At 41.4% G+C, this 12,633-nt stretch overlaps 1 protein-coding gene across 2 annotated transcripts in view; it reads right to left on the reverse strand.

Annotated features, from left to right (window-relative positions):
- USP6NL (USP6 N-terminal like) overlaps nucleotides 1–12,633 on the reverse strand; it is a 99,489-nt gene that overhangs the window by 36,267 nt on the left and 50,589 nt on the right. For both annotated transcript variants that reach the window (XM_068987286.1, XM_068987287.1), the window contains exon 4: nucleotides 5,805–5,844. In XM_068987286.1, coding sequence (XP_068843387.1) covers nucleotides 5,805–5,844 — 40 coding nt within the window. The remainder of the gene's footprint in view (nucleotides 1–5,804; nucleotides 5,845–12,633) is intronic.

The following is a 12,633-nucleotide window of genomic DNA, read 5'->3' on the forward strand; positions in this document are numbered from 1 at the left end:
TTCTGTGGCTGCAACAGTGAACAAAGCAGAGGAAACCCCCTTCAGAGAGGTTACATCCTAGTGTGGAAACAGACAAAGTACAGATGTAAGTGAAATGTTGAGTGACTTGGACAGTGTTAGTGCTAAGAGAGAAGTAAAGGTGGAGCGGGTGGCTAGCTTGCGTGGGGGAGGAGCCCCCGTCTTGTAGTTCTCGGGGGTCGGGGGGCTGTCGAGGGACCTGCCAGGCAAGTCAGGGGGCACTGAGGAGGCCTGCGGGAGAGCAGGAGACAGGAGGAGGGGAGAGACAGAAACCAGGCGCGTAGCTCTGAGGCTGTTCTGAGGACCTGCCCTTTTACTGTGGATAAGATGGGGGTCGGCATTACGTTCCCCTCAGAAGTGACATGATCCCGCTTATTCTTCCAGTGAGCAGACAGCCTGTGGGGAGAAGGGGCGGCGCACTGGCAGAAGCAGGGAGCTGGAAGCTCTGAAGAGGCTCCAGTGAACCAGGTGGCACAGGAGGAGATGCTGAGAAGGCGTCAGACTGAATTCACAGCGAGCCTGAGCTAACAGAGGAGGCGTGGGGTGAAAGAGGACATCAAAGACAACTCGGGAGATTTTAGACAGCAAATTGGATGGGTGGAGCTGCCACTGGCTGAGACAGGAAGCTTGCTCACAGAGGTACTTGAGGAGAGAGAAGTTCCAGGCCTGAGCCCCGGGGCATAGTAGAAAGAATAAAGATGAAGATGAGAAGGAACAAGCAGAGGAAACCAAGAAAGAGTGGCCAGTGAGGAAAGAAGGGGTTCTGAAGGACAAGACAATACAAGCTTACCTCAAGAAACAAGAGAAATCAGACAAATAACCTAACTGTACACCTAAAGCAACTAGAAAAAGAAGAAATGAAGAATTCCAGGGTTAGTAGAATAAAAGAAATCATAAAAATTAGGGCAGGAGTAAATGAAAAAGAAACAAAGGAGACTGTAGTAAAAATCAACAACGCTAAAAGCTGGTTCTTTGAGAAAATAAATAAAATAGAAAAACCATTAGCCAGACTCATCAACCAAAAAAGGGAGAAGAATCAAATCAACAAAATTAGAAATGAAAATGGAGAAATCACAACAGACAACACAGAAATACAAAGAATCACAAGAGATTACTATCAGCAACCATATGACAATAAAGTGGACAACTTGGAAGAAATGGATGAATTCTTAGAAAAGTATAACTTTCCAAAATTGAACCACGAAGAAATAGAAAATCTTAACAGACCCCTCACAAGCACGGAAATCGAAAATGTAATCAAAAATCTTCCAACAAACAAAAGCCCAGGACCAGATGGCTTCACAGCTGAATTCTACCAAAAATTTAGAGAAGAGTTAACACCTATCCTACTCAAACTCTTCCAGAAAATTGCAGAGGAAGGTAAACTTCCAAACAATCTGTGAGGCCACCACCATCCTAATACCAAAACCAGACAAAGATACCACAAAAAAGGAAAACTACAGGCCAATATCACTGATGAACATAGATGCAAAAATCCTCAACAAAATTCTAGCAAACAGAATCCAACAACATATTAAAAAGATCATACATCATGACCAAGTGGGCTTTATCCCAGGGATTCAAGGATTCTTCAATATTTGCAAATCAATCAATGTAATAAACCATATGATTATCTCAATAGATGCAGAGAAGGCCTTTGACAAAATTCAACATCCATTTATGATAGAAACCCTCCAAAAAGCAGGCATAGAAGGAATATACCTCAACATAATAAAAGCCATAAAAGATAAACCCACAGCAAACATTATCCTCAATGGTGAAAAATTGAAAGCATCTCCCTTAAAGTCAGGAACAAGACAAGGGTGTCCACTCTCACCACTACTATTCAACCTAGTTTTGGAAGTTTTAGCCTCAGCAATCAGAGCAGAAAAAGAAAGAAAAGGAATCCAGACTGAAAAAGAAGAAGTAAAACTCTCACTGCAGGTGACATGATCCTCTACACAGAAAACCCTAAGACACCACCAGACAATTACTAAAGCTAATCAATGAATATAGTAAAGTTGCAGGATATAAAATTAACACACAGAAATCCCTTGCATTCCTATACACTAACAATAAGAAAACAGAGAAATTAAGGAAACAATTCCATTCACCATTGCAATAAAAAGAATAAAATACTTAGAAATAAATCTACTTAAAGAAACAAAAGACCTATACATAGAAAACTATAAAACACTGATGAAACAAATCAAAGATGACAGAAATAGATGGAGAAATATACCATGTTCATGGATCAGAAGAATCAATATAGTGAAAATGAGTATACTACTCAAAGCAATCTATAGATTCAATGCAATCCCTATCAAGCTACCAATGGTATTTTTCACAGAAATAGAACAAATAATTTCACAATTTGTATGGAAATACAAAAAACCTCAAATAGCCAAAGCAATCTTGAGAAAGAATGGAACCAGAGGAATCAACCTGCCTGACTTTACACTACAAAGCTACAGTCATCAAGACAGTATCGTACTGACACAACAACAGAAAACCCAGAGATAAACCCATGCACCTACGGACACCTTATCTTTGACAAAGGAGGCAAGACTATACAATGGAGAAAAGACAATCTCTTTAACAAGTGGTGCTGGGAAAACTGGTCAACCACCTGTAAAAGAATGAAACCAGAACACTTTCTAACTCCATACACAAAAATAAACTCAAAATGGATTAAAGATCTAAACATAAGACCAGAAACTATAAAACTCCTAGAGGAGAACACAAGCAAAACATTCTCTAACATAAATCACAGCAGGGTCTATACCCACCTCCCAGAGCAATAGAAATAAAAGCAAAAATAAACAAATGGGACCTAATTAAACTTAAAAAACTTTTGCACAATGAAGGAAACTATAAGCAAGGTGAAAAGACAGCCTTCTGAATGGAAGAAATATGAGCAAATGAAGCAACTGACAAAGAATCTCAAAAATATACAAGCAGCTCATGCAGCTCAATACCAGAAAAATAAACAACCCAATCAAAAAATGGGCCAAAGAACTAAACAGACAAAGAAGACATACAGATGGCTAACAAACACATGAAAAGATGCTCAACATCATGATCAGAGAATGCAAATCAAAACCACAGTGAGGTACCATCTCACACTGGTCAGAATGGCTGCTATCAAAAAGTCTGCAAACAATAAATGCTGGAGAGGGTGTGGAGAAAAGGGAACCCTCTTACACTGTTGGTGGGAATGTAAACTAGTACAGCCACTATGGAGAACAGTGTGGAGATTCCTTAAAAAGCTGGAAATAAAACTGCCATACGATCCAGCAATCCCACTGCTGGGCATACACACCGAGGAAACCAGAATTGAAAGAGACACATGTACCCCAATGTTCATCGCAGCACTGTTTACTACAGCTAGGACATGGAAGCAACCTAGATGTCCACTGGCAGACAAATGGATAAGAAAGCTGTGGTACATATACACAATGGAATATTACTCAGCTATAAAAAGAACACATCTGAATCAGTTCTAATGAGGTGGATGAAACTGGAGCCTATTATACAGAGTGAAGTGTCAGAAAGAAAAACACCAATACAGTATATTAACACATATATACGGAATTTAGAAAGATGGTAATGATGACCCTATCTGCGAGACAGCAAAAGAGACACAGATATAAAGAACAGACTTTTGGACTCTGTGGGAGAAGGTGAGAGTGGGATGATTTGAGAGAATAGCATTGAAACATGTATATTACCATATGAGAAATAGATCACCAGTCCATGTTCAATGCATGAAACAGGGCACTCAACACCAGTTGTCCTGGTACACTAGGACAACCCTGAAAGGGGGGATGGGGGGAAAGGTGGGAGCAGGGTTCAAGATGGGGGACACATGCAAACCCATGGCTGAGTCATGTCTATGTATGACAAAAACCACTACAATACTGTAATTAGCCACCAATTAAAATAAATAAATTAATAATAATAATAATAAAAAAAGAATGTGAGAGAGTGAGAGGTCAACCAACCACATCACAGTGTGGGAGGGAGCTGGGAACTGATGACCTGGGGTGACAGTACAGGGATGAGAAATGAGAAGCACAAGCAAGCACATCAGCCAAGCAAGGCTGGAGGAGGAGGCACTGGGGGCTTGAGAGGGAAGAGGAAAGAGCACTAGCTAAACTGGGAGCAGAAATTCACCAGGAAGGCATGGCATGGAGTCCAGGCAGCATAAACGTGCAGCTGAGGTTTGAGATCCTGGATGCAAAGTAAAGCCATTCATCCCGGCTGGGAGTCGTCCCCAGTTGTACAGAGCCACACGGGCGCTGCAGGACAGGAAGGTTAGCTCAGAAGAGGCAGGACAGGGGAGGTCCTGACCTGTGGCAGGAAGAGAGGGGGTTGAAGACCTAACAGTGATGGGATCCAGGGGGTCCAAGGATAAGCCAAGTCAGGGCACTAACAGAGAGGATGGCCAGAGGGTGGAACCACCCTGTGTGTCCATGCGCAAGTGGGGCAGTACAAGCTCCCCAGGAGTGGAGCTGGTAGAAAGTGCTGCACCAACACTTCCCTCTCCAGCAACCCAGGGCCGCAGGGACCAGCCTTCTCTCCAGCAGCACTGCCCTCGCATGACATGAATACCAGGCCCTGAAAGCCACGGTTATGTCCCTCAACTGTCTCCCCTGGCCTGCCTCCAGTCACTGCTGAACAGCTAGCATTACAGAAACAGAAACCATGTCATGTTTTCCTGATATTCCAGGCTACTGCCTTGATTCTAGGCCCCTGCTTGACACATTGTTGCTAAGCAGTAATACAGCTTTATTAAAAGAAATTCCTTTGGCCAAACATCAAGGTTATGACACAAAGAGAACCAGGAAGTCACTGGAGAATTCAACCTCAGGAAATACCTACATGGTTCTCTACATGGCATATGTAAAATAGCAATTTTATCCAACATTATACTACAGTATTAATTTTCAGAAGATTTTTATTTTAGATTCCCTAAAATGCTTTTCAAATTCCAGCTCCAATTTTACCTCCATTTTGTGAAACTCAGCCTCGTTTACCCATCAAACATAAACGAACAGACTAGTGTCCCTGATCAACAGTCTCCCTCTCCATTCATGAATCCTTACAGTTCATCTTTTTGGTAGATGAGAAAATGGGAGGCAGGGAGGGGGACTCCAAGGGACCCCGAATGATCAGTCCCTAAATGTCAGCACACCCAGCTGTGGAGCCAGGCCCCAGCCAAGTGCGATGAGAAAGGGGAACCACTCAGTTACCAAAGCCCGCCAGGTTTACTATATATAAGACTTAAGTCTTTAAAATGCAAACATACTTATTTGACTACAGCAAACTCTTTTTGCAGTCATCTGCAGGAGATGCGGAGGAAACCTCATGACACAGCTGTGTTGCAAAGAGCGGCTGGTCTGGACCAGAGCTGTAGGAGCCATGTGGTGCCGGAAAGGTGCCCAGGCAGCCTTACAGCATAGGGGTCTGTGCTCCTGAGCATGTGCTCTCACCAGGCCCATGTCCCGAGGCGGCCTTGATGGATAACCACCATCCACGTGCAGGCTCTGCTAAGGGCCACCCCTCCTTTCTTCCAAGTACCTACACAAGTTCCATAAAATCTAAAGTTGTTTCACCATTAATTTAACTATTTTCTTACAGTGATATTCAGAGGGTCAAATTTTAATGCTGACAGCAGCACTGACAGGTAATAAAGGCACCCTCAATCACAAAAGTGGCAACTTTTCTTCCTCTGAGGAATGTAATTCCTCGGTAACAAAAAATGAACACAGAACTGGACTTACCCGTTCCACAGCTGCATTGTGATATGGGAGCTCCTCCTCACTGCAAAGGAAAAACAATGGGTGTGAAACAGTTGAAATCAGGGCAAATTTAAAAAAAATATATATATATAAATCTGTAGGTATACATGATGTCCAACCATCTACCTGTCATCACAAGAGTTATGTAAGCTTCCATTCCACCACATTCAACATGAAACAATGAGCTATTCTGTAAACAGGTTTCCCAGGTGGCTCAGTGTTAAAGAATCTGCTTGCCAATGCAGGAGACGCAGGTTATATCCCTGGGTCAGGAAGATCCCCTAGAGAAGGGAATGGCAACCCCACTCCAGTATTTTTGCCTGGGGAGTCCCAAGGACAGAGGAGGCTGGAGCGCTACAGTCCATGGGGTCGCAAAAGAGTCACACATGACTGAGAGACTTCAACAACAACATTCTGGAACCACACCTCCTATCTTCAGATCTCTAGGCCCACTCTGCCCAATCTTGTCATCTTTAGCCACAGGTGTAATAAATTAAAATAAAATGTAAAATAAAATGAAGTTAAATTAAAAGTTTAGTCATCAGCCTCACAAGCCATAACTCAGCTACCACACTGAACAGTATGGATACAGTGAGAACACTTCCACAAAGGCTGCACAAATTTCCAGTGGACAAGACTGCTCTAGTCCAGGGGTCAACAACCCTTTCCTGCAAAGGTAAATACTGAAACAGCAAATATTTTAGGCTTTGTGGACCATACAGTCTTTTTCATAATTGCTCAACTCTGATGTCATACTGTGAAAGCAGATGCTGACAGCATGTAAACCAGGTGTGGCTTAGATCCCATAAAACGTTTACAAAAACAGGTGGAGAGCTGGATTTGGCCCACAGGCCATCATTTGCCCACCCCTACCCAAGACCATCACCTCCACTTTCTGTCTCCAACTGTAGCCCGTAACAAATTAGTGTTCAAAACAATCAGTATAAGGAAATAAATCTCCCGCATGGCAGGCAGATTCTTTACCATCTAAGACACCAGGGAAGTCTGGTTTTGACAAGATCTATACATATTTTTGCCTTTCTCTTCATACCTGATAGTTAACACTTTTAAGAACACATGTTGTATCCAGTGTTTTCTTTTTTTTATTTTTACTTTATTTTACTTTACAATACTGTATTGGTTTTGCCATACATTGACATGAATCCACCACGGGTGTACATGAGTTCCCAAACATGAATCCCCCCTCTCGCCTCCCACCAGTGTTTTCAAAAGCATTATTTTGCTACTCTGAAGAGCTCTTAGGTGAAGCATAAAGCTATAGCAACAAAACTGACCACAGAGTGTTAAGAGCTGAAAGAGACCTCAGAGAGCTGGTACAACCCTCATTTCACAGATGAGAAAGCTAACATGTTCACTCAGTCACCATCACTCACCCTAATACAGAGATGCTTAGCAGTATCTAACCCAGTGGGTTCAAACTTAGACTTGTATCTATATTCAAGTTGTGCAAGAGTGTATGAAAAACGGGCTAAGAAATTAATTCTCAAGAAGAAAAGAAATTTTGAAGAATATAAGTTGCTTTTTTATAAATGGCTACTCATCTTTTTCTTTTCCTTTTTAAAATAGCTTTTGTTATGCTCTTAGTCTAACTTTCCCTGCTAATCTGTGATCTGACTACTGGGGTCAGTGATGTATGAATGGCACGCATCCATTCTTCACTGACTGGCAGAAGAAGGCCTGTGGACATCACTGGAACATACTTGCTAAGTGATGGGGTCAGCAGGGACATCTTGAAAGAATAAGAACATCTGGCAACCTCTGGGTGCACCAAGAGTGGTATCTCTGGGGTGAGTGGGCTGCCCTGGGCAAGAGCAACCTTCTGCGTGGCTGACTTGAACATATCCTAACACTGAACATTCCTAACTGCAAATGAAGTGCCATCTCTGGCTGCCACCACAGGTCAAGTTCTTCAGCACCCTCCCATTCACCAGACAAGACTAACAGGCCTAACTGTGCCTGCTGTCAACACTGAACCAGAACCAAGCATTGCATGTGTCTGTGGAAAGATGGGAACCATCTGCTCAGCTACACGGTCTGCGTCAGGCAGATGCTAAAGAATGAATCCACCTCTGGCAACCACCAGTAAGTTCTCTGTATGGATGAGTTTGGGTTTTTCTGTTTTTAGATTTCACATACAAGTGAGCATTTGCCTTTCTCTGACTTATTCCACTTAGTAGAATTCCATCAGGGTTTCTCTTTGTTGTTGCTAGAATTTGTTGTGGTAGAATTTCCTTCTTTTTTATGGGTGAATAATATTCCACTGTAGATAAATGTCACATTTCCATTTATCAGTTGATGGACATTTAGCTTCTTTCTGTGTCTTGGCTACTGAGAATAATGCTGCAATGAACACAGTGGATGCAGATATATTTTTGAGTTAGTGTTTTCATTTCTTTCAGATACATATTCAAAAGTTAAAGTTGCTGGATCAGATGGCAGTACTATTTTCAATACTTTTGAGAAGCCTCCATACTATTTTTCATAGCAACTGCATCAATTTCCACCAATAGTGTGCAAGGGTTCTCTTGTCTCCACATTTTTGCCAAAACTTACTTCTTGTCTCTTTGGTGATATCCATTCTAACAGGAGCAATGTAACACTGCACTGTGATTTGGCTTGGCATTTGCCCCATGACTAGTTATGCTCAACATATTTTCATGGACTTGTTCGTCGTCTGTGCATCAAGTATCTATTTATTGAATAGAAAGTATCTATTCAGATCCTCTGCTCATTCTTGGATTGTTTGGAGGGTTTTTTTGGCTAGAGTTATGCAATTCTTTATATATTTTGGGTATTAATCCCTTATCAGACACATGATTTGCAAGTCTTTTCTCCCATTCAGTAGACTGCCTTTTCATTTTGTTCATGGTTTCCTTTGCTACGCAGAAAGTTTTTACCTTGATGTAGTTCCACTTGCTTTTTGTTTGTTTGTTTGACTTTGCTTTGGCATCAAATCCAAAAAATCATCACCAAGACCAACGACAAGGAGCTTCAGGTTCAGTTGTTCAGTTGTGTCCGACTCTTTACAACCCCATGAACTGCAGCACACCAGGCTTCCCTATCCATCACCAACTCCCAGAGCTTATTCAAACTCATGTCCATCGAGTCAGTGCGTACCACGTAAATTTTCTTTTGGGAGTTTCAGGTCTTATGCTCAAGTCTTTAAGCCACTTTGGGTTGCCCAAAAAGCTCATTCCATAAGATGTTATGGAACACCACCATGCTCATTTATGTATTGTCTATGACTTTTTTTCATGCTACCATGGTAGAGTTCAATAGCTGTAACAAAGACCATACAGTTCACAAAGCCAAGAAGTACTTAAGATCTAGTCTTCATGGAAATGTATGCCTACTCCTGCTTTAGAAAACAAAGGTTTATACTCTAATGAAAAGAGGCACCTACAGACTGCTTAAAGAAAACACCAAGATGACAGCAAGAAGCTATGCCTCGCAGAAATACACTAAGTAAAAACTACAGTCACAGCTGGAAATACAGGGACCTTACCTGGATCTATTTGTTTTTTCAATCTGCTAGTAAGCTTAAAGGAATTACTAGATTTTATGTACTTGCGGTTTTTCAATAGCTCAGGTTGTGTACTTTTGTAACTATAAGATAAAGTTTCATTTGGAAACTTAAAAGTTAACTAACTTGTTAAAATCAGTTAGCTCAATATACTGACTAAATTTCACTTTAGATGTTGTAGCAAATTTTGTCTTAGATTAACACTAGTCAAAATTATTGGATGGGTAGAAGGAGTTCCCAAGGCCCTGTCATTAAAACAGATACTCTTTAACAAAAATGCCATTATTCTGGATTTCAAGTATTTATATAGTTATACTAAACTTCAGACAATGTAACATGTTTTTAAGAAGTGGTTGAAAATCTGAGGCTTGGAATTAATTTTATCTTTTTTTGAAAAAGTTTCCTTGTAATTCTATTAATAACTTGTGGCCTAAAAGCATTATCTATCATTATCCAAATACCAAGCATTCTTTGTTGAGCAGTGACTATTTTTGAAAAAAACAAAAAAAAAGTTGAAAGTTCAAATGCTGAAAGTTCTCTAAGTTCTTAAATAAGCTGGACTTCTCCACTCTCCAGATGCATCACAGGCACATAGCTGGGGACAGCTTCCCATTTCTGCATACTAAACAAAGATGATCTTGTTCCACCAGCAAGCCAGGCTGGTTTGCCAACAGTTTTTATATTTATTGTGAAATCTGCTATAAAACCAAGTTAGTCCTGTGCAGTGTTTGTTAATTATGGTCATCCTTCTTCACATATAACAAGTAATTTAAGTTACAAAAACTGTCATTATACATGAAGTCAGCAGCCTTCAGAGAAGGCTACAAAGTTACTTTACATCATTTTATTGACACTTAAAACCCATGTTTACCATAGAACCAATAAAAAAATTACAAAGAACTAAAACAGCAGCAAGAAACGCTCTTTTGATTGAGGTATGACAGGGAGCAAGGTCTAGATGCCTGCACCAGGTAACTTATTCAATAGCATAGAAAAACCCAGTCTTCAGTGACCAGTGATCAGAGGTACCAGCAGCAACCTTGAAACAGAGTGTCTCACTGAAACGAGGCGCTGTAACAAAAATCAATGCTTGTGTGAAATTTCATAAAGTACAACATCACACTAAACCCAATTTCTATGTTCATCATTTTCCTTCGTGGGGCCTGATTTAGGTTTGCATCACAGAGTAAATAAAAAATTCAGTGGGCTGGCCTGAGAACTGGTTTGGCCTTGTTTCCAAAAACTGGGTGAGCTCACCACTATCTAAGCGTCCATCTAATGAGAGGAATCATTTCAAACAGGCCCCCTTCTTAGGCATTCTTCTTTTCCCCTTTAATTTTCCTCCAGGCATTTCAAAGAGCTTCACTGATGCTTCTCTTATTAAAACTACAGAGGAGTAATAGTAACAGGCAGCAGAACGCAGAAGTTCCAAACTCAGGCTCTGCCGTGAGCTGCCAAAGTCAGTTCCTCGGAGCTGACACTTACTGCAAGCAGAACCTGGCCAAGCTGTTTGACCTCTCCGTGCTTCCGTTCATCTTAAGAAAGATAAAAAGAGTACCTATGTCTAAGAGGTTTAGAAAGGAATAATCCATGTAAACAGCTTAGAACAGTGCCCAGCACACAGTAAGTGCTCAATAAATACAAGCTAATGTTATTAAGGTAAATCACTGGTCTATTTCCCACTAGAGACAAATGGACCTGAGCACAGAGGTGAAAACAAATGTGGAATAACTGAGTGTGATTTTTAGATTGCCAAATACAGGGTAGGTTTCTGGGCCAGAACCTAGTTGTTATAAGCAATGAGGAAAGAGAATTTAGGTAACTCACAGGCCCTTTTGGAATGTAAGAGGTTTTCATATGTGTTAGTGTTAATTGCTCAGTCATGTCCACTCTTTGGGACCCCATGGACTGTAGCCTGCCAGTCTCCTCTATCCATGGAATTCTCCAGGTAAGAATACTGGACTGGGTTGCTGTGGGGAGACAGCAAATTAGCCAAGATGGCATGTTCAGGCCCTCTTGCCCCACGTTTTGTAAATAATGACTATGTAACAGCTGATATCATTTATAGCACTGAACATGCGTGTCAGGAGGTGCTGTATGCATACGTGAGCTAGGAAGCGGCAGCATTTAGTGCTGTGTCCTGGCTGTGTCCGTTGGGTCAGCCATGAGAGGGGAGAATATAGCGTGTCTGCTGCTACAGCTGCTGCGTCATCCAGGAGAAAGGTTGTGTTGTGTTAGGTTATGCTATGTCTGTTGCATCAGCCATGAGAGGAGAGAATAAATGTGTCTGCAGTTCCTACGGCTCCCCGAGTCTTCTTCCAGCCTCTTAGCTCGTGCCTTGCCTATCCTGGGTTCAGCGAACAGTGTGCACAGTGAGATACAGCAAGATAGCTGCCATTCCTTTCTCCAGGCCATCTTCCCAACCCAGGGATCAAACCCAGGTCTCCCACATTGCAGGCAGATTCTTCAACCTTCTGAGCCACCAGGGAAGCCCTTTTCATGTTATTTTGTATTGTATTAGACCATTTTTTGATAAAAACATCTTTTAGAGTGGTTCACTGCCATGACAAATACTTGGAGAGGTCAAAAATCAGCTGAGTTGTAGCCTACCTTGTGAATCAAAATCTGAGATAGAACCCAGAAATCTATTTAAACAAACATTCTCCAGCTAATTCTAACATGCAGGAAATTTGGGGACCCACTGATCTTGATGGTGCCAAATGCTCAAAGTGTCCTTCAAACAGCATTCACATACCTCAGATCTGCACATGAACCCACACAAGGGTAAAAATCACCTCCTGCCACATTTGTGGCCAAGTATGATTTACTTATTAAAAAAAAGTGAAAGTGGGGGTTTCCTTTAAGAATAGTATTTTCATCACAGTTAAAGACTGCTCTTGTTGGTCTGTTGGAATTCAAAGTCTTCTAATTGCAACTACTCAGGAGAACATTTCGGATATGCTGGTATCATTAGGTAGCATAACAACACCTGAGGTTTGTCTAGACCTGTAGGTAGTATTCTGTCATTTTATTTCTTCAAAGCTTCAAGTAGCCCTAAGTATGCAGGCAGTTAATGATTTCTGTTTCACAGATAAGGCATGAGATAGTTAACTGAGACCAGCAAAGCCAGAAGAACAGCACACACTCTCTAACTCCCACAACTGTTTCGGTTTGCTTGAGAGACCCTGAGAAAAACATGATCCAACACAATATCTTGTAAATGCAAAAAAACTGAACGGAAACGAAAAAGAAGGTCTGAGTACTATA

This window comes from Capricornis sumatraensis, chromosome 15 (assembly GCF_032405125.1).
Source record: "Capricornis sumatraensis isolate serow.1 chromosome 15, serow.2, whole genome shotgun sequence".
NCBI classification, from domain to species: domain Eukaryota; kingdom Metazoa; phylum Chordata; class Mammalia; order Artiodactyla; family Bovidae; genus Capricornis; species Capricornis sumatraensis.